This window comes from Bubalus bubalis, chromosome 8 (genome assembly GCF_019923935.1).
Source record: "Bubalus bubalis isolate 160015118507 breed Murrah chromosome 8, NDDB_SH_1, whole genome shotgun sequence".
Classification (NCBI taxonomy): domain Eukaryota; kingdom Metazoa; phylum Chordata; class Mammalia; order Artiodactyla; family Bovidae; genus Bubalus; species Bubalus bubalis.
Window position 1 is genome coordinate 24,792,783 of NC_059164.1, and position 22,799 is coordinate 24,815,581.

At 40.6% G+C, this 22,799-nt stretch overlaps 2 protein-coding genes across 5 annotated transcripts in view; one reads left to right on the forward strand and one right to left on the reverse strand.

The window, feature by feature from the left end:
* Positions 1–2,408, reverse strand: part of ANKMY2 (ankyrin repeat and MYND domain containing 2) — a 39,085-nt gene extending 36,677 nt beyond the window's left edge. Inside the window, exon 1 of one of the 2 annotated variants that reach the window (XM_006057039.4) lies at positions 2,106–2,408. In XM_006057039.4, coding sequence (XP_006057101.1) covers positions 2,106–2,172 — 67 coding nt within the window. In that variant the 5' untranslated portion in view covers positions 2,173–2,408. Of the gene's footprint in view, positions 1–1,758; positions 1,893–2,105 lie in introns of those variants that run through there. The other variant, XM_025290932.3, reaches the window with a different exon arrangement.
* Positions 2,409–2,725: 317 nt separating this feature from the next.
* Positions 2,726–22,799, forward strand: part of BZW2 (basic leucine zipper and W2 domains 2) — a 61,971-nt gene continuing 41,897 nt past the window's right edge. The window contains exons 1-2 of one of the 3 annotated variants that reach the window (XM_006057037.4): positions 2,726–2,883; positions 19,819–19,883. In XM_006057037.4, the coding sequence (XP_006057099.1) occupies positions 19,826–19,883 (58 nt within the window). In that variant the 5' untranslated portion in view covers positions 2,726–2,883; positions 19,819–19,825. Of the gene's footprint in view, positions 2,900–19,234; positions 19,257–19,818; positions 19,884–22,799 lie in introns of those variants that run through there. The other 2 variants (XM_006057036.4, XM_044946506.2) reach the window with 2 other exon arrangements.

Here is a 22,799-nt window from a genome sequence, read left to right on the forward strand (position 1 = left end):
CTGGGGTAGATTGCCATCCCCTTCTCCAAAGGAACTTCCCAACCCAGGGATCGAACCCTGGTCTCCTGCATTGCAGGTAGATTCTTTACCTTTTGAGCTACAGAGAAGTCTGTATTCCTAGCTTATGAAGATTAAATGCACGGATACATCTAAAGTGCTAAGAATTATGCCAGACCCATGATAATAGTCGGTAAAGGTCGGCTACAGTTTTCTCATTACTTTTTGAAGAGTACGGTGATGTCCCACCGACCTTCACTTGACAAGAATGTATCACATACTAAGTCCATCTCACTTCTTTTCTCATCAGCTTGCACCCAATAAATAGCTGAAAGAGGGTCCATGTAATTTGTTGAACAATGTCAGCCCAGTAGAAAAAAAAGTCACAGGGTTAACCAGGCTAAATTCACATCAATTGTTTCATTTAATCTTTACAAATAAAAACTAGTGAACACTCAGTAATTTATCCAAGCTTTCCCCTTCCCTGCCCTCCCTCCTCCAACACACACACACACACACACACACACACATACCATCTACACCTTTCAGAGACCCACTTTACAAAACTGCTCTCTTGTTTACACTTTTGAGAGAAGGTGATAGCCCTGGACTGCTTAAAAACAGCATTTGCATCCCTGGTGGATTGTAAGTTGATCCTTTGTCTCCTTTTTTGCCCAGCACTGTACTGTACCTGGCACAGAGCTGAGACTCACATGGTTGGGGAGCCGAATCCCAGAGCCACCAAAAGCACGGAAAAATTAACCAGAGATAGGCAGAACAGAAAGACTGCATGCCAAATAGGTCAGCGAGAACCACGCTGAACAAACACATTGCACTAACTCCAACGCCCACAAATTCTGGGCAAAGAACACTTATCATGACAAACACACAGCTGTGACTGACTTAAAATTCTTGAGGTCACATCGGGTGGGCTCAGGTCATCAGCACCTGTTGAGTTCCAATCCGATTTTTATCTCTTTTTCGAGTGGACTTTCCTTGTCAGTATCAAGTTTGCCTTCCTCTCTCTCTCTCTCTCTCTCTCGGTAGGTCCAGATCTGAGCCATGTTACTTAGAAAGACTGGAAATTGGGAAGCTTTTTATGTTATTATGACCAGCCTCTCTGCCGATCCCGATCGAGGGCAAGCTCATTCTTGAGCTTAAAACAGCCACGTGAACAACGCCCGCAGTTCCCACGCATCCCCATCCCCGCGTGGTGACAGTACCGAAGCAACGTATTCATGCTGTTGTCACCTGCCAGGTAACGGGACTTAGCAGTAAACTCTTCTGGGATATCCGCTGGGGGACTGAGGGGACACGTGGCTTCTGGCTCGTCCCAGGGGCCTGCGTCTCCCTCCCTAGTACCATGAGCGGTGGAATTAGGACTCGCGTTGGGAGAACGGAAGAGAATGCGCGCAGAGTGCGATTGCAAGATCGCAGCCCTGCCCAGAGCGCCAAGCGGTGTGGACGCCTCCTCAACCCCTTCGCTTTCGCGCGAGTTTCTGCGGCGGTCGGGGCTTCTGGAAGGATGCCAGGGAGGCCTTGCAGGCAGAAGACTCAATGAGGCAAGTTACAGATGTCGTTTTGTGCCCTTATAAAGAACCCTGCTCCTTAGGAGCTCTCTCCATCCCCCAAAAGGGGGCGGAGACAGCCAAGGGATCCAGATTATTCGGCCCCCGGAAGTCGAAATGGCCCTGTAGACACCCGTTTATGAGCCTGAAACTTTCCGGCCACTATCGCCCAGGCGGACTGTGGTCAATTCACCTGAGGAGTTTTGAAGAATGCACATTCTGAGGCCCCACCCCCGGGTGGTTCTTTATCATCCGATGTGGAGCCCGGAAAGGTGCCACCTTCTAAAAGCTGATTCAGAGGACGAATGTCTGCAACCTCCGCTCTCGTCCCAGCTGCGCTTCTCCCTCCCCACCTCTCCGCCCCCGCAACTCGTCCCAGACCAAAGGGAGGAGCGCTGTTTCCCGGTGGTAGGGTGTCAACCTCGGAAAACCACAACCTGGGGTCAGCCGGGCCTGGGGCGCGGCAAGGGCTCGGCCACGCCCCTCCCTCCCTTCCCCGGCCAGGCAGGCAGAGCCCCCGTCGCAGCCCAGCACCCACACCTTTTCCGATGACTTCCAGCAGCTCCTTTTCCTCCTGGGTCAGCTCGCCTTTCTTTATGTGAACCATTGCTTCCGCCAGCTTGACGGCTATTCTGTGTCTTCGGGAGTACTAAAAAGAAACGACGTGTCTGTATTAGGAAAGCCAGCCGCAATGTTAGGCAATTTGCGACTAGGACACTAAGTAGCCAACCGCGGAAGCATTCGAATTCTCTCCTCCTTCCAGGCGCTGGCGAGCAGCGGGCGAGCTCGGGCGAGCCGGGCGGGCGGTCTCCGTAGGCCCAGCGGTAGTTCCCGCCCCCCGCGCCTCGTTGGACCGGCAAGGAGGAGGAGCCGCAGGAGGCAGCAGCGAGGCTGTCCCATTGGAAGAGCCTGGGGAGGAAAAACCAAATGGAGAAAAACACTGGGGGGTAATTAAAAGCTTCTTGCACGTTTCCCACAAGCCACTCTTTCCGGTTCAGATATTTAAGGACACACAATAATTAAATTCTCTATCTGGACCTTCTATGTTCGAAAATTTCTTCTTGGGCCTGCATCTCCCTGGTTCTCGCTATACACCCCCCCCCGTTTATTTCCCTGGAAGTGGAGCGGCCCGGGCCGGGGGCGGGCTGGGAGGCGGGGCGGCGTGGGAGGCGGGGCTGCGCCGAGCTCCGTGTGGATGTCAATGTGTCTGTCCTTCACTCCTCCATTGTCTGCCACCACCGCTGCCGCTTCTGCCACCGCCGCTGCCGGGATCGCCGCAGCCCCCAGCCTCGCGCGTCGCCGCTACCTCCTCGGACAGGTGAGAAGCAAACCAGGTAGGGCAGGGGAGAGCCGGGAAGCCTTAGACCACCGGAGCCAAAGCCCGACTGGGAGCTTCCCCTCCGGCCGAAGCTGCCCGGGAGGAAGCATGTGCCTGCTCGGGCGGCTTCCTGCCTCTCGGTGGGGAAGCCTCCCCTCCACCCCATTACCATCGCTTATACAGCGTATCGGTGCCCTAGAGTAAAGACCCACCACTCGCCACGTTTGGCCGCCCCGAGAGACCAAGAGCGGGCAGGGGCTGGCCACGCGGTGGAAAGTGGCGGGTGCACCGCGTCTCGTGCGTGGCACCTCCAGATGCAACTCCGGAGGAAGCCAAGGTTGAGGCTCTGAACTACGGGTGGGGAGGAAAGGAGAGCTCCCCATTACAAGCGAGGTGAAAGCATGTGAGAATAAGTCTCTTCTGGCAACCTACCCCTCGCCCCCACTTGTCATCTCCTCCGGCTTCTGTGGAATCTGTAGAAGAAAACGGGATCTGATCGCCCTGTGTGCCTGTAAAGGGTGTTTGGAAGCAATTTACACGTGCACTAATACTTGATTTAGGAGAGACAGTCAAGGAGGGAGGGGGGAGGAAGGGCCTCTTCACTCTGCTCGAGTTCCCAGTCTCTTTGTAACTCAGATCTTGAGATTTATGGAAATAGGGAGGGGAGGGGGAAGGGGCGGAGATTAAATTGGTGTTGCTGTCTATATATAGCATTAGATTAGCCTCTTAATCCAACCTTCATTCAACTGTAATATGTAACCTCAAGCTTTCACTATGGGAAGCTAGGGGATAAATACAAGTGTGCACCCTCCTGTGGCTCAGCCACAAGACTTGCTTGCTAATATGAAGTCAGTCATTCCTCCCGGGTGCTTATCCATAATATATTTACAGCATTGGTGAAAGCTTGTTTAGAAATTAGTGTTTACTGTTTCTCTACAGTCTAGTATTAGTGTTTCTCCCAAGACCCTTCTGCTTCCAAGAAAATTATTTGAATGATTACGTAGATTTTTTTTTTGTTAAGTATCCCTCCCCACCACTCTTTCTCCCGTCTTGTGCCATATATGAAGTGAAATGTATTTTCTTCTGGCCTTACACCTTCATTTCTTGGAAGCATTCACTAACACGTCTGAAATCCTGGAAGATGTTCACCCTTATTTCCTGCCTTTAACAACAACAACAAAAAATTCCCCCCCTTGAATCCCAGATGTTTTCTTGTCTAAGGCTTCATCTCTGCAGGCTGGGACAAATCTGAGCCAGAACATCTCACATGAAAATGGTCTGAAATTATTCAACTCAATGTATAACAAAGAAACTTTTGTTCAGGGATGCTCTAATAATGATGTGACTGTTCAAACAAGTAGTAAGGCTTTTGAGTGACCCATCTTTTGTAACACTTAGAATGCTGCTATTGCCACAGTTACAGCTGATTGAAAACACAGTCTCATGAAGGAGCAACCCACAAACCTAATAAAATGCTTACAGAGTAACCTTCCCTAACCAGGTAATTTAACATTCTATAAATCTGAAACTCCAATACTTTGGCCACCTCATGCGAAGAGTTGACTCATTAGAAAAGACTCTGATGCTGGGAGGGATTGGGGGCAGGAGGAGAAGGGGACAACAGAGGATGAGATGGCTGGATGACATCACTGACTCAATGGACATGAGTTTGGGTAAACTCCGGAGTTGGTGATGGACAGGGAGGCCTGGCGTGCTGCAATTCACGGGGTCACAAAGAGTCGGACACGACTGAGCGACTGAACTAAACTGAAGGGATATTACAGAATTGGGTGTTCCATTGCCAGAATTTCCATCTCTTCTGCCAAATTGGGGCCATGGTTACTTGAAGGTCACACCTGTTTGTCTCACTGAAGTTGTCAGTTTCTGAAGGATAGCAACTTATTACTTGTTTTCCTGGTGCCTTGTTGATATTTAGTCCTCTGTGACTACATTCATTCAGTAAATCTAGGCAGCTAGAAATAAAGCAGCTAACATCTGCCTTGAAATGCATGTAAATAACATGTTAATTCTAAATTTCTAGATAATGTAATGGGTAGTGTTTATCATGTGGGTTACATTCATTGTTTTGTACAGTGTTAATATTGAATGTAGGAATAGGACTGGCTAATGAGCATACCTTAGACTTGTTCAAGGAACTTTTTTTGTATGAAGAATGTGTTCACATCAAAGAAGTTTTGTTGGTAATAAAACAGCTACTGCTTACTGGGTATTTAGTCAGCACCAGATAGTCCACCAGAAGCTTTGTATAGGATTAGTTTAATCGTTGTTGTAATGACCCAGAAATTAGCCAATATTACCCCTGTTTCTGAAAATAAGAAGACAGAAACAAAAAGAAGTTAATTTGCCCACAACCCTACAGTTAGGAAGTATCACAGCCCAAACTGGAACCTCTATCTGTCTCCAAAACCTTTTCTCTTTGCGTTATTCTCTACGTGGCTGGAAGTAAGGGGGAAAGTATATATTCTTTAGCTAATAGGTAACATGTGCATGTGGTTCAGTGTGACAAAGATAGAAAAAACTCTCCAACCTCTTCCCAGTTTTTCTCCATGTCCTACAACCCACAGTGTCTATTTTTCTCATACCTTTACTGAGAAATTGTATGTGTTTATAACTTGCAGGTGTATTTCCACTTTTTTTTAAACAAATGAAAAGTGTGCTAACACACTTGCATGCTGTGTAATGGAATTTATATGATGCTTTGGTTTCTTTCCTCTTCTGTGGAAAAAAAAAAAAATGATTTCTGAAATGTCTGAAATTCTCATATGTGTCCCTGTCAGCCCTTTGCCTACTCCTAATACCCTGGACCTCTCAGCCGATTGCAATGGATTCCTAAGTAGCTTGCTTCCCGTCTGGCTCATTCAAGGCACCACCGCCAATAAACAGTGAGCACTCATCATCTACTGAAGGATGAGACACACTTTGTAAAGACAGAACTGATTCACTTAAAAACCTGTTGGTGGCTCTCCACTGGCCGCAGAGTAGAGGCTCTGGTCTGGGCTGGAGGTCTACTTCCAGTTCCTCCCCATGAGCCGCAGAATAGAGGCCCAAGTCTGGTCTGGGAGGCTCTGACTTCTGGTCCCAGCCAGCATTTCCAGTCAGCCAGCCCTTCCCACATACTCTGCTCTAAGGTCACCTCACTGCTGATTCCCTAACATGCCAGTAACTTCTACCCCTCTGTTCCTGCTTTTCTCTCTTCTTGGAATGACCTCCCTTTCCTCTTTACTGAGTGTTTCTCTCCTTCCCAGATCTAATCAAGTGTCAACTTTCAAGAAACTTTCTTCTACCCTATCCAGGAGGGGAATACAGGCCCCAGTAAACATGTGTATTCCTGTCCATCAACAAGGGCGATAAGGACAGTCTTTCCTCATGAGTTGCTGGTACAATTGCTGACATCCTCTAACGTTCTCCAATCTCCTTATTAGCCCCGATCCCTCCCCGCACCCCTAAATTAACATATTTGCTGCTTCATCTGGAGCTCCATGAAAATAACCTAAAGCCAGCACCTTTTTCACGGCTTTCTAGTTCAGTGTTTGTTAATCTATTTGATCCATTCTCCTTCTATACTGTAAATTAACTCGTATTAGTTTACTTTTGCTTCTCAAGACCGTGACCCAGTGTCTTGCGCTTGGTGTGTGCTCAGTGCATACTGAGTTGAATTCAGCTTGATCTCTAAGTTATTTTAGGTAGATTTATTTCCCTACTTGCCTAATCCTTCCTGGCAATGTGAGATGATGTGGCACTAAGCACACACAGTCGTAACCAAGGGCGGAAGGTCTTTAAATGCTTTCAGTCTCAAGCTGCTTGACATTCTGATGAAGGCTATCAACCAAGAAAAAAAAAATTGTTCATATGTATGTGTTACAAATTTTGCAAACCATTCCTGGATTCTCTTTGAAACTCTTGACTTCCAACTCTGTGCTTTAAGAGAATGCTGTTTGTTTTTTATTGCAGGGGAATAGCTCATTTTCGAGTGTTGTAACTTTGGAGGTAATGTTTTCCTTGACATTTGACTCTCTTGTCTTCGGTACACTTCTTGACTGAGTTGGATATTTGATGATATTAAGGAATTTCATTTTCCTTTAGGTCTGAAACTAATATTATGGTTATATTTTAAAATATCCCTTATCTTTTAGACATGGGTACTGAATTATTTAAGGCGGGAATGATAGGATATCTAACACTGGCTTTAATCTAATTTTGTGACAGTGAGGGGCAGGGACTGAGTAAGAATATTAATGAGACAAAACTCACCATGCTGTTAACAGTTTAAACTGGGCAGTGAGTACATAGACTTCGTTAGACTTATTCTCTCTGCTTTTGATATGTTTGAGATTTTTCCATAATGAAGTTTTGCAAAGGAAGGTTTGAGACTTCCCTGGTGGTCCAGTGGTTAAGACTCTGTGCTCCCGATGCTGGGGACCCAGGTTTAATGCCTGGTCAGGGAACTACAGCCCACATGCCATAATTAAGGCATCCTCCGTGTAGCAAGTAAAATCCTGTGCAGCCAAATAAATTTTAAAAAATAAAGAAATAAAAAGGAAGGTTTGGAAGTATTACAGCCTCTTAAGAAATTGTTGTTTCAGTTTTTTTAAAAAAAGAAAGCAATATGGATACAAATGTTCTTTCTCTGTTCTTGGAGTTTAGCTTATGCAGTTATCCATTTAATGTTAAAACAGTTACACCTAAATCTGCAAAAGATTGTCTTGTGAACAATGCATTTGCATAAACTGTTCATGTCGCACTTTAACTTCTCCCCCGAATGAAGAGGGGCAGGTGGCATACCTCAGCGCTGTGTCACGGGCTTATGAATATCCTGATGTCAGTTCATCTTCATCCTTTTTGAACTCTGACAGAGTAATTTGCAGACAAGTCTGAACAAGGGGTGCAAATGTATTTCGTTTAACTGAGAAAATCAAGAGATGAATGAAGTAGAGAGACCGATTTTCTTCTCTGTCTCATAGACCACGTCAGAAGACGTTTCCAAAGAAGGAGTACTTTGGTAATGTTGTGCGCAGCATCAGTGTAGTTAGAACAAATAACTCAGTATAGGAGAATGAGGACCCCACTCAGGTGTGCCTGACACACCCTCCCTCAGGGTTTTCTTAACTAAATGCTCATTTTGACACCTGCTTTCTGAATTCTTAAAACTTTATAACTTGTGTGTCCTGATGTTTACATTTCTTGTATGATGTTTTGGACTTATGAAATGTTAATATTTCCAGAGGCCAACATGAAATATTTTGGTATCATTTATAATCTTCCAGATTTTTTTTTTTTTTTGGAAGGGTTTTTAAAGCATATTTAATTAAGCTTTAAAGCCAAGCCTTCACAATATCTAAGGCAATGCAGCCAATCCAGTCTCATTGCCAGGTCATGTTGAAGTACACACTCGGGTGCTTCCAACTTCAACTCATATGTATTTATATTAGCTAGGTCACTGTGGAATTTAAAACTCTAGGCTGCTGCCTCTTTATCTCTGAGTATAGTAAAGCAATTGCAATAATTAAAAATAGAAAGCTATTTCTGCATCAGAAGGGAAAGGTAGTGTTCGCCTTCCCAATAAATACATTTAAGGTAGAAAATCAGTGTTTTTATGTCTTGTTATCTGATTGTCTTTTGCTGGGTTTTTAGAACAACCCAGCAGACAAAGCAGCCCTTAAAACTACATTCATCAGCCTCTGAGTAAAATCTCTTCCTGGTCTGTTGATTGTGGAGTACAGCAGTCCCATTAAGTAGCCTCTTCTGACCTGGTGGGAAATGATTATGGATGAGACCTGGGAGACAGCCAAGCACAGCCCCATAGCCCTGAGAATTAGAGTGGCAAAGCCAAGGCTCTGTGATGAGGTGGCTTTTCCAAGGCAATCTCTCTTGCTTTCACTTTCTTCATATATAAAACAGGGATGGTAACCAAACTTACATGGTGACTTTGAGGATTCTTGAGGATGCCCTGTGAACTATAAAGTGTTATATAAAAACTAATTGATATTTTTAGGGCCAATTCTCCCTGTTTTTACAGTTGAGAAGTAGATGAATAACATAGTTGTAGGCCTAGGTAAGAAGTCATTTTAAAGTAAAATTGTATAGAAATTAGTATTCATATAAGCCCTTCTTCCTACATTTTGGAAGAGATTCATTTTTCAAGAGAGACTTTCATAAAAGATATAATTCTAATAACTATCTCAGGATTAACATTATATATATATATATGTGCATGTATATATATATATATTGATAAGAAAGATCTTGGTGCGTATCTGTTGTTTTCAGCAAATCCCAAATGATATATGTGATCTTTGTCCTCAAGAGGCTTCCAGTGTCCTCTAGGAGACCTGCCAGTCTGACACAATAAGGACTAGAGTCCTTTGCCTGTTCAAGTGGCTGTCTGGCTCCTTCCAGTCTTTCAACTTTAATTTGAACAATGTGGTTATTCCCCTATCCACCCACAGGTTTCCTGCTCCTAGAGTGCCCTCCTCCACCCATTTCTGCATCACATTTTACTCAAATCTTTCTCAGCTCCTCCTTCAAACAGCCTTCTCCAATGCCTAATCTGAGCAACACAGTCCACATGTGTAGGTTCCCGAATGGGTGGCGCTCAGTGGGAGGGTCAGAGAAAATGAGATTCTGAACAGAGTCTGGAAGGATTGGTGAATTTGAGCAGGTGAGCCAGAAAATGGAAAACATTCCAGGGAGAACAACCCCTAAGAAAACAACTCCATAATATACTATAAAATAAATATTGCCTATAATTTTCTGGCAGACCATCTTAGAACTAGAAATTTTTAAGTCATAGAAGTGGTAGATTATATTTTAAAGCACACTAGGTTTGTTCTTGTTCTCAAGTAGTTTATGACATCACATGTTTTCGACTAAACTGAAAATTATAAAGCAGTATCTTTAGAATTGTTGGTAGCAGAAAAGTTAATAATGGACATGAAAAGAAGCAATGGAAGAAAAAATCATATACTTATTAGAACATTGTGTCCTTGAAAACAAACTGATTCAAAATTATCCAAAATAGTTAAAATATCAATAGTCAAAACAGCTAGACAATCAAATGAGTAGGAAATTGTTTATGAAATTTATTTTGCAAATGAAATATAATCCATGGAACCTGTTTTTATCTATACAGTGCCTTTAAAGAATTTTACTCTCTGATTTTTTTTCCAGTTGGATTGTTCTGATTTTTTTTCTACTTTTATTGACAAATGGAATAAAGACTGAAACAGTTAAACCTGAGAGATGCAACTCAGGGATTTAGTAATCAGATTAATGTGAATCATTTTAATGCGGGATTGTTATTGTGGTTAGGAGTTTCCACAACATTTTTTCCTTTATATCTACTGGGGAAAAAAATTTGTGATAATTTAAAATAATTTCTAAATTTTTTAAAATATAAAATCTACCACTATCAGCAGTGTATACAAGAATATTTTTCATTCTTAGCTCACTCTGATTTCTGTGCTGGGGCCATGGGTCTCTTCAACAAGTATCTTTTGGGCAGTTAAATGCCAACTAGAATAAACTGACCTGTTCTAAATTTGGCATGTGATGAGTGAAGAGTGCCAAAAAATGTTCTGATAGTCATATTTGTAAACTATTTTGAAAGTAAAAGGTTTAGATAACTCACTGAATAACCCATTCTTTTGACAAACACCAAAGAGAGTGCTTTCATTGTTCTTGCCTGATTTTTTAACTGGAGGTGTAGCCTTTGGTATTTTTTGTTTTGTTATCTTTAATTATCTTAATTACAGAAATGATATATTAATAGGAAAACAATAATAACAAATTTGTGAGAGATGTAGAATTATGTTTCCTCTTCTCATAATCCAACTTATTTTTGCGTTAGATGAGGACTTACAGAAAATAATTGTTAAATGCACTGTTATTTTGAGGAGTACTAAGTAAATCTGAAGACAACCACTGGGCAGAGAAGGGTAACAGTAATGAATATTAACTCTTCGCACTGTGGAGACTTTATCATAAGCTACTGCGAGGTGTGCAATTTTATAATATTCTACTGTCGTCCTTTTTCGCATATTCACACAAAAGACGTGAATGGTTTTCAAACCAGCCTCTATGGCTTCCTGGATTTGTGACCATTTCTAAGAAAAAAAAAAAGAACAGAACATACGTTCTTCTCAGTATACAAGGTAATAGAAAGGGGTTATTGTAAACAGGAAGGAGAAGCCCGTGTTTCTGGTACAGAGGAAGCTGCTGGCTAGAGGAAAGGATGCCACTTCTCCGCGTGGAGGAGTGTGAAGAGGGTGTTTACATTAGGGTCGAGCCTCTGCAGGAAGCAAGTTGAGCACTGGCTCCCATAGTACCAGAAACCAGGGAGCCATAAATTTCCTACTATTTACATGTCCATAAGAGTCAGGATTTCTGTTAAATCCTGTTGCTAAAGATGAATGTGTTTGTCCTTACTAGAACTCCACAGAGAACTATTTGGCGTTTTGGAGGTAACATATGCTAATTTAGTTTATCCAAGTGCTGAACTAGACATTAAAATTAATATTTATGCTTCACTCTCTCAACTCTAAACCCATAAAATCCATAAGACAAATAATGAAAAAGCTGCCGTCAAGGATCGTGTAAATTGTTACCCGACAATTTTGGTTGGTTCTTTGGAGGAAGTGCACTCTGAGGAGACAGTTGATGGGTTCTGGCCCTGGCTGTTCTGTGTTTGATTTTTCCTCTTTGATCTCTGCTGTTACCACCAAGGTTAGAATGGAATGCATGGCCTCAGACAAGTGGCATGACATCTCAGAGTCTTATCAGAGTCTGTCAGAGTCTTAAGCTTATCAGAGTGGGTCTAGGTTTAGTTCTTTGGGTTTCAAAGTGTTCCAAGCTTCATGGATAGCCATTATAAGTTAAAAAGTAAAAAACAACAACAACATACATCGAATTGTTAAAGCATTACTAAACACAATTTGAAACTCAAATTCATCATGTGATAGACTTAACATACTGGAGACCATTCCTTCTTAACTCACACTGCCAGGTAATTGTGTGCAGTGCTTGGCTCAGAAGTCCACCTGCTAGAAAGTGAGCACCAGGCCTCTTATCTATGCATCTTGTCTGGTCCCCACTGCATCCCTATTGCCCAGAACCAGATAGGGCTTCCCGGGTGCCGCTAGTGGTTAAGAATCCGTCTGCCAGTGCAGGAGACGTTAGAGACTTGGGTTTGACTCCTGGATCTGGAAGATCCTCTGGAGGAGGGCATGGCAACCCACTCCAGTATTTTTGCCTGGAGAATCCCATGGACAGGGGAGCCTAGCAAGCCCCAGTCTACAGGGTTGCAAAGAGTCAGACAAGACTGAAGTGACTTAGCACAGCACAGTGTATGTTTAATAAGTGAATGCAAAGGAGTTATTCTCTATATATTTAGGCTTTTTTAGAAAGTATACATGAGAGTTTGTAATTGTGCTCTAGTCTTCTTTCCCCCTTTTAATTTGAGTTTGTATGCTGCTGCTAGGTCACTTCAGTCGTGCCTGACTCTGTGCGACCCCATAGATGGCAACCCACCAGGCTCCGCCGTCCCTGGGATTCTCCAGGCAAGAACACTGGAGTGGGTTGCCATTTCCTTCTCCAATGCATGAAAGTGAAAAGTGAAAGGGAAGTCGCTCAGTCATGTCTAACTGTTTGCGACCCCATGGACTGCAGCCCACCAGGCTCCTCTGTCCATGGGATTTTCCAGGCAAGAGTACTGGAGTGGGGTGCCATCGCCTTCTCCGTGAGTTTGTATAATTCACTCCTTTAAAATCGTACCTGGGAATGCAGTCTCATATAAGTGTGCTGTGTCCCATAAGTCCAGGGCTAAGACTGGATACTTATATCCAGTGTATGCTCTCCTCATTGTGAAATAGGCATGTGTAACTTTGTGTGTGTGTGCAACTCTTCAAATAAAGCTTCATCTGCTAGACAGGCTTGGGCAGGTTCCCTCCTGGGAGAATGGGGGCAGGAGTGGCCTGGGAGAACTCACAAGTGAGAAGACATTTGGATTTCTGCCCACCACCAAGTTTGAACTTCCTGAAGGTCCATTCCCATGTTTTTTAAGCCACTGCTCCAAAGCAATATTCTTCCACTAGCTACCAGTCTTTTTGTTTTGTTTTTCAGAAAATTCTGTTTTCTTCTCCTTGATTAACATGCTAAGAGAGGAACAGATTTCAATCCCCCTTGCCATAATAACTTACCATCTAATCTTCTGTTTGTACTGATAGTCATAAACATTCCCATCACTTTTGTGTTTGATACAAAATTAGCCTAAATCAACTGCGCCCTGGCATTTGACACCACTCCCTGCTAATTTTTTAAACTTAATTTTTTTCGGTTCACATCAAAGTTAAGGGTACAGAGATTTCGTATATACCCTCTGCCCACATACATAGCCTCCTCATTATCACTCCGCACCAGAGCTAATCAGTGATACATTTGTTTTGTCTAAAACTGACATTATTGTTTGGCAAACAAAAATACATCACTCAAGGAAATATCTGCCTGATTGCTGCTCTGATATGTGTAGACCTGTGTGTACAATTTTCAGTTCTTGAGAGCAAGGCAGATCTTTGGCTTTGCTTGCCTTTTTTCCTCTCTAGTGTGGGGTCTTCCAACCTTGACACTGGAAATTTTGGACCGGATAACCTTTGGCTGTAGGGGGCTCTCCTACAACATTATAGATGGTTCAACAGCATCCCTGGCCTCAACCTACTAGATTCCAGTAGCACCCCAATCCTCCCAGCATGACAAACAAAATTGTCTGCAGACACTGCCAAATGTCCCTTGGGGAAGAAAATGAACCCTGGAGTGAGGCCACTGCTGTGGTGCAGTGCTTGACACAGAGTAAGCTCCCCTCAAATGCTTGATAAATTAATAAATATGTTTAAACCACAGCTAGACATTTAATCATTGGGTATTTCTCTGTTTCATGCTACCATTTCCTCTAAATTCTCCGAATTTACAGCTTGAAGTTTCGTAGTAGGTATGCAGCTCTTTTCACCATCCTCTTGGAGATAAAAATTCTAAGGGTCTCATCTAGCACAAAGGTTTTAGGACATTTTGTTATTAAAACACCCTGAGATGTTATGTTTGAGAGATGGCTTTTCTAAAAGCTGAAGTATATACAGGGTGTGTAGTTGAAGGTGTGTTTGTGTTTTTCAGAGTGTTGAGATATAAGAATGACATCAGCAAGATTAGGCCATCTGGGAAGCTGAGAGGGGTGGTCAGTTGCTGGGGGAAGGGAAGGGCCCAGGAGAGATTGCATCTGGGGAAAGTGGAAGCTCCCAGAGAAGGAGGTGTGCTTGCCCCAGGGACTTTGTATAGAGTTCATTAAATAGATAGCATGAATGGATAAGCAGAGTGAAACTATTTAGGAGTTATTTATACTTCTTGGGAGTTTTTGAAAATAACTTCATTGAGATGAAATAAAGGACATTATGTAATCATCTTATTTCAATGAAGAGGTTGTACAGTGATACTTAAAATGTAATTTCTGAAATCTTTTAATTAAAAGGGAAGCAAAAATCCAGTATTCAAAAACAAGATAAAGTTTAAGACATGAAATAGATTTGGAAATGTTATAATGAAAATTTAATCATGATGCTTTTATGTCTTCTTAGGGAAGATTTAGATGAACATAATTAACTCTAGGTATATTTTTTTTCACAGCACAATTCCTTAGGCTTTTGATCCCTCTTTCTTATGAAGTCATTGCTTAGCACAATTTAAGTTCCAACCATTAATGTTCCTCGCTGGAAACTATTGTTGTAAAATTTTGAGAAGACAACTATAGTTTATTGTTTTGTACTTTTTAAGATAAATATTTTTGTTCTTTGATATCATTGATTATAAAAGTGAAGAGGATATGATATGAATATAACAATAATATTTATATTAAAGAATATTTGACTGTATTTAAAAACATTCTTCTTTTATAGATAGGCTACTTAGTTTAAATTTTAATGTTATTTCAATTATTATAAATACTGAAAGTTATGTAGAATTTGCTGGGAGATAGAATGAAGCTTGTTGTAGAGGCTGGGTGATTTTGATTCCAGAGAGGAATCATGATAAAGATATTGACCAAACTAATGTTATGCTGGGCAACAAAATTGTGTATTATTATTATAGGTATATATTTAGTTTATTGCTTTAGAATGTTCATAATTTAAGGTTTCACAGAGCAATTTAATTTATTTTCTTTTGAGAGAATGATGCTGCAATATTACCAACCCAAATGATCCCAAGACAATGTTTTATACAGGATTTTATGATGTTTGTTCTTGCAGTTTTAGCTTTAATGGAAGGGAGAATAGTTTATAATTATGGACATATTTTTAGTTCTTTTTATGGAAATTATTTTACCTATTTGGAATATAGAATAAAAGGTAATTCTTGAAACTTGCATCTAAACACAGAGTATTTCCCTAGAATATTGCAGTGAAGTGGCTCAGTAATATTTTGAGTTTTGTGTGCTGGTGTTATTGCATCTTTACAGCACACTTTATTCTTTGGGTATAATTTCGTAGGGCAACAGTATTATACCCAAAGGATAAAGTGTGCCTGGGAAATCCCATAGACAGACGAGCCTGGTGGGCTGCAGTCCATGGGGTCACAAAGAGTCAGACACAACTTAGCAACTAAACAACAGCAAAAATAATTTTTAGTATCAGAATCAATCAGAAGTCTTTTTGTTTCCATTGTCTTAAGTAATAGTGATTATACACAGAGAGTTTCACTTTGGAGTTTGGTATTTTTTCTTTTCTTTCCTGCTGTAGAAATGTAGTTTTGAAATTTGGGCAAAATGCTCTGCAGTTACTTTATTTGAAAAATGCTAAGTAAAAAATTGCCTTTCTTTGAGTATATTTTCATCTTCTTATCAAGTTTGTGTATTGAGCCATGGGGAATGCTTTGGAACTGGATTTCCCATCATGATAGCCACTAGGCATGTTGGCTGTTTCAGTTTTAATTAATAAAAATTAAATAAAACTAAGCATTTTCTTCCTCATTCACACTAGCCACACTTCAAGGATGCTACAGGTGTCTAGTGGCTACCATATGAGACAGTGCAGATACAGAACATTTTCACTGCCACAGACAGCAGTGTTAGGTACACCTTTCCAGGATGGGTGTGGGCAGACTACAGCCTGGAGGCCCATTTTGAGCCTCTATTTATTTTGTAAATGAAGTTTTACTGGAATGCAACCAGGACCACCTCTTTGCATTTTGCCTGTGGCTACTTTCAGGCTGTAACAGCGAAACTGAATAGTTAGAATAGAGACCTGGAAGCTCGCAGAGCCTAAAATACTTCCTTTCTGTCCCCTTATGGAAAAAGATTGTGACCCCACTTTACAGTATCCATATTCATAATGTCGAGGTTGTTTGAATAGCAGTTATTCTATGTGTAGAATATATTAGCGGTATTAAATGCCTTACATAAAGTAGGTTATCACACTTCAGAGATGAGCCAGACCAGGACAGGCAAGATCTCTTTAATTACTAGTTGAGAACAGGCTTCCCCTAGGAGGGACAACTGGAAGACATGTCTGTCTCTGATTGATCAGACACTTTCCAAAATGGAGAGAATTAAAGAAGAGTATAAGGGAAGGCAAACACTAGGTGTCAGTCCACTCAAGGTGGGCAGGGCAAGTGGCAGGATTAGTCTACAGCAGCCATGAGCCCCTCAGTGCTGCTGGCCCCTCGTCACACTGCGGCCCAGAGTCTGGTTGGAAGTGAGAGATGGAATGTGAAAAGGGCGTGAGATCAGTTAGCCATTTAGGCTCAAATAGAAATTGGTTTAAAATTGTTATTTCATTAATAGAGGACCTGGTCTCTAATGTTTGATTAAGTGGATCATTTTAGTATTTTTATGACCTCATCTTCTAGCATTTCCAATTTTACATACAATTTTTTAAAAATATGTACTGTTTTAAACCATGGAGTATTTCCATTTTGGTGGGACATGAGCTTATTTTTCTCTGTGAATGTTTGAGTTACAGTGTTCTGAATGGAAGCCAAATTATCATGCTGTTAGTGGATATCAAGTTATAAATTGTAATACAGTCTTATAACTGTGAGCCTTTTGGGTTGGCCTGAGAGAACTGCCGTTGCTGCTCTTCTGCTGTGACTTGCCCAGGTTCAGGCTGGTGGAGTTTCTTAGTTTTTGTGTCCTTGCTCTTCTTCGGCCAGGAGTCAGTGAATGCCTTATAAAGGCTGACCCTCTCTGGAGCAGATTATCATGTAGCACCGGAGCTAAATTTAGAGAAAAGCCAAGCCTCTGCTCCAAATAGTAACAGCTAAGTGATAGAGACTTTTGGTGAACAGAATATCTTCTCTTAGTCTTTCAGTACCACTAGGTGAATCTCTATTTGTGTGTGTTTGTTTATTTTAATTTTTGATGTTGTGTATGTCAAAAATCTTTGCATACTTTTTTTAAACATTTATGTGTTCTTACCTTATTTTCCACATAGAATATGTTCAGGTTGTATAAAACAAGCCCACATAACTGAACTTTGAAGATACAGACTTTCCTGTTTAAAGCTAAAGAAGGTATTATAAACAGAGCTAAAGAATTTTTAAAATAGAGTAATTCACTCCTAGGTAGGTTGTGTTTGGTGGTAATTCTCCATTAGCAGGAAAATAGAAATAAGATATTAAGGTAATTAGAGAATCCTATGTATTTATACTGTAGACTCTAATAGAAGGGGCACACACTTTAAAAATATTTTTAAATTCTGAAAGAAAAACATCTTTGGCAAAGGGTAATGCCTTCCTTACATGTTCAGCTACTGGAGAAGTTTCAGGCTCTATTTTTGGTTTTGTATCTCAGTACAAGACCCAAACCCTTTAACAGGTATTTTTTTCTTTGCTAACACAAGAAAATATTTTGTATGGCATTTGTTGTGTTTGGGGAGGTATGGAAACATTAAGGAAACCACATGCACACTTAGGTATATTCATTACTTGTGCCCCAGTGGAAACGTTTGCTGATCTAGAGTGAATCTGTTGAAAATGCCAGCAGGGAAAATCCTGAATGAGAGAATTTTTCTGTAAATATACATAATGCATTAAAAACTCTATTTCCAGTGCCTCTCAAGTGAAATAAGATTTCACTGATTAAGGTTATTGCATTTGTAACTATTTCACTGTGCAGCTGCTGCCCATACGCGTACACCTGTCAATCCCTTCTCTACTCTTGACCTAGGGGAGCCCCACTGTTGTTTCACCTGCCTCATTGTTCTGTAAATGTTTGTATTTTATCTCTGCTGGACTCTGTGCTCTTTGAGGGCTTGGAATCCAGCTTAGTCACCTTTATATCTAAAAGCAGAATGTAGTAAGTTCACTTTATAAGACTGATAAAAATTCTCTCTCTTTAACCATGAAAGAAATTACTTTGGGGCTTTGTTACTTTATTTTTAATGAATTTCACTTGTGAAATGGCGATTCAAGTTTTTCCATGATAAATAGATTGCTTTCTATGTGAAAATAGGTGTTTCTCTTTCACGGGATGGGTGGGAAGAAAGTTTTGGGACATAAATTGAATAATAATTTTTCCACATTCTTGAGAATGTTTTTTAATTACAATTTTTAAAAACTTTGAAAGAGAAATAATTTGCTTGACATTATCTTGAATTGTTTGGTCTTCATAACTTAGGCAATCTAGATACATTTTTAGATTGTAATATTTATGTCAGCAAGGTTATTCTCAGTTTGTAAAAGCTCTTTTTAGAGCAGGTTTTTTACTTTTTAAAAAGATAATTTATGATATTTTAAATTATTAACTCCAGTAGAAGAATTAAAAAGCTCAAATATGCATCCTCTGAAGTAAACAAACAATGAAAAACTGTTTCTTGTCTCGTTCTTAAATGTTCCTTGCCTAGAAAAGGCAAATATTACATGTACCCCCTTTTAACCAAAAAATTATGCTTTGCACTCTTTTATTCAATTTGCTTTTTTCCCTTCACAATTTCCCTTGAACATCTTTCTCAGTATGACAGCTTATTGACAGTTATTTATTCAATAGTTGCTCTCAGTGTTGTTTTAGATGCTAAAGATACAATTTTGAGTAAAACCTGTGAGGTCCCTGCCCATAGGGAGGTTACGCTGTCATCAGGGGAATAGACCATGGCAAACAAATACTAAAAAATGCCAGGGGCTGCTACAAGCAATGAAGAGAAATAAAGCTAGAGAAAGACACGGAGCCTTGTTAGTCAGGATGGCCTGGGAATTTCTCTGAAAAGGATGTGTTTGTGTGCGGAGAGTAAAGCCACATGAATGCCTTGGGAAAGAACCTTCCCAGAAGAAAAATGACCTTCCTTGGCCCAGTGGGAAAAGCAGAGGGCAGGGTGACTAGAGGGGTAAGTGATGGGAAAAGATAGGTGTAGGAAGCTTAATCAGAGAGGTAGCCAGGGCCATATGTAGTACATTTGCATCTAATTTATTTTGTAACGCTTCATAGTTCCATTCAATGGCTTATTATAACTTATGGAACCAGATACAGGTTTATGGGTATTTGACTTTTTCATTTATTTACGCATCCAACAATGTTACAACTAAATCCTTTTATATACACATGCGTATATTTACATACTTATGTGGGTATAACTAGAATAAATTCCTTGTAAAGGAATTCCTGGACCATAGGTTTTGTATATGTAAATATTTATATTCACCAAATGCTTTCCAAAAGTATTGCATGGAGTTTATCCCTTATGCCAAAGTTTATGTCTATGGATATTATCCTTGTGTCTTTTGTCAACACTAGATATTATTAAACTTTAAAAGTTTTGCTAGTTCAGTAGTTACAGTTATCTCATTTTGAAAAGTATATTTAGATGACTAAAGTCAAACATACTTACTGGAAATGTATTATATGGACTGTTTATTTGAAGCACATAATCTTTATTTTTTTGTTTTCAGAAATTTTATGAATAAGCATCAGAAGCCAGTGCTAACAGGCCAGCGGTTCAAAACTCGGAAAAGGGGTAAGTTGTGTTGTGTTTGTGTGTGTATGGTGGGGGTGAGGAGGGCAGGGAGGTGGGGAATGTTGTTTAAAGTTCTAATCAATATATAAGTTTAGCGAATGTCAAATTTAACAATATAAAACCAATTATTTTACTAAGAAAAGCCAGTTTCTTCAGGAATAGCTCAAAGAAATTGCAATTCTGGATATTTGAACTATGGGGCAAATCAGAACAAGAATGAGAAACTTGTTCTAGCAGAGAAAAGAGGGAAGCTGAGACGGGCTGTAATAACCCAAGAGTCACATTAGGAAGCTGGAAGTCCAAAGTATGGAGGCTTCTCATAGGTTGCACTGGTACACTCTCTGATTGGCTGGGCTGTGGTTAGGTGGAGAAAAGTTTTCTTCTTCCTTCTGGATAGTAAAGTAGGCAAGAGCTTTTTGTTGGAGACTAGAGATGAGGGCATTAAGTCTCTGCCTGTTTGGAATAATTGATGGTGCATGAGAGGGTGTAAGAGCTCCCCCTACAGGCATGTCTGGACTCCAGTTGTAGCTGAAGTGAAGTGAAGTGCAAGTCACTCTGTCATGTCTGACTCCTTGCAACCCCATGGATTATACAGTCCATGGAATTCTCTAGGCCAGAATACTGGAGTAGCTAGCCGTTCCCTTCTCCAAGGGGATCTCTACCAGCTGAGCTACCAGTGAAGCCCACTTCTATGTGAGGTTTCTTAATTCCACAAAGAAGAATTAGTATTATCTTTGTTTCCACCTAACCTCACTAATTCCTGTCTTTTGAGCTCCGACTGTAAAATCTAAAGTTCTGCATTGCAGCTTCAGAACTGCCAGTTATTTAGGTGTTTGATTTTTGAACAAGGCATTTAACTTGTCTGAGCTTTGTGTCTTTAGCTACAAAATGAGGGTAATTATGTCTGTTCAGGTTGCCTTAGTCTCATGTGAGGCTATGAAGGCAATTGATAAACTTTACTATTTTTGACATTTGCATTTGCACTTGGTTTTTGCTTTCTTTATGTTTTTAAGAAAATGTTCATATGCAAAGATAGTAAAGCTAAGAGATATAAAAGGAAAGAGATATAAAAGAGCTGTAACCATTTCAGAATTTTAGAAAGTCGAATGAAATTTACCTAAATATCTTTAAAACTTTAAAATTCATGATATTTTCAAGTGTCTTTTATTGTGGGAAAAGTAGTGATAAAGCCAGTTTGATGATGGCTGTTAAAACATCTGTGTGTGAGTGACTCCTTTCATGTTCATCTTACCATTTATTTCTCTGTATAAAGAATTTTTAAGTATTCTAAATATTTAACCAGTTTTGCATAATTATACAGAAATCCTCTTGGATTTAAGAATAGTTGAGCTAAAACTTGATTGGAAAACTTTTTAAAGTATGAAATATGGCATGACTAACACTGAGGAGAGTGACTGAAAAATATTTAAGGAAGTATCATGTGTAAAGATAAAGGATGATTGAGTATCTTTGTGAAGGCCTCATTGCTGATTATGAAACAGAAGCTATGTAATGGTCGTTTAGCACTAAATTATTGAATTGTTAACCTGTGTCAGATGCCTTTGGCATTCCCCACCAGTGTCTGTAGCTGAGGGTCTCTTGTAGTGCTGTCTGTCTAAGAAGCAGCCAAGTGTGGTCATGTAGAAAGAAAAGATTTCTCAATACAATGGGTCAATTGAATAAGAAGAGATTTATAAGAATCACTCAGTAGCAGTAAGGCTAAATTTAACTATAAATGCTGCCTGCCAAAAAACTTCACATTCCCTCTAAAAAATGAAAAAAAAGTTTTAAAAATCAAAAAGGTAGTTATTTTGTACAGTATTTCTGTCTTATATGCTTTTATGTTTTTATTTTTTGCATCCTTGACTCATCCCCGTAAACGAAGTACAAGTATAGCCTGAACCACCACCTGTGTTTAGTCCTTTTAGAAGCTGTGTCCCCACTTACACAATAAGGATTGAAATCTGGAAGCAGATAGCCATCCAAGGTGCCGAAACCAGCATGCATTCTTTGTCTCATTGTGTAAAGCGGTCTTGGGGAAAAAATAAATAAATAAATGACGTCGTTGATTTCCAAAGGACTTAATCAGAAATCTAGTCACAGTTAAGGTATTCTTGCTCCTGGTAATGTGATAATATTTAACGTATGCCCCACTGTGAGGTGAAGAAAGGTTTGCCACCACCTGCCCGCTGAGGGAACGTGTTAATCTAGACCTGGATCTTCAGCTCAGGCAGCTTTCTTAACGTGACGCTGATCCACGGTAGCTGAGCTCCGACGCCAGGAGAGGGCCTCAGGATGGATTGCACAAGAGCAGACATGAGTCAACGAGTAAACTGGCCCTTACAGTCGGTCAGTTCTGAAACGGAAAGGTTGCCTCTAAACTGAACTGGTTTGCCTCTGATTCATCTGATGGGCAAGATTGTGCCTGCGTCTCATTGCTTCAGGAGTATGCACACAGAGCCACCCAGAAATATGTTATCTATAATTTGCCAGTTGATCTAGATTTATATAACTCAGGTCTGTTGGGGATTTAAAGCTCCATTTGAGCCATTTTGTGCAAACTGCTGACTGGGGTAAAAAATGGAGTCAGCCTCATTTTCTGCTTTTCATAACAGTGAACTGCCTCCTGACAATTCATCGTGCTTTGGCTTTTCTTTTGCTATTATGATGGGGCTGACTTCAGATAAATGGTTGGCAATTTCATAGAGCTGAGAAAATAAATCTGCAGAGGATATTTCAAGGTCATTTTAATAGGCTGTCTTCTGAAGCTCTGTCTTCAGTTTGTAACTATTCCCTAGCACAGCTAATGCTCTTCCCTGCCAAGTTAGTCTAAAAATGTTTTGTTCTTTTTTCTTCTTCTTCTTAACATCAAAATGAAATATTATGGTGTGTGCATGCTAAGTTGCTTCAGTCGTG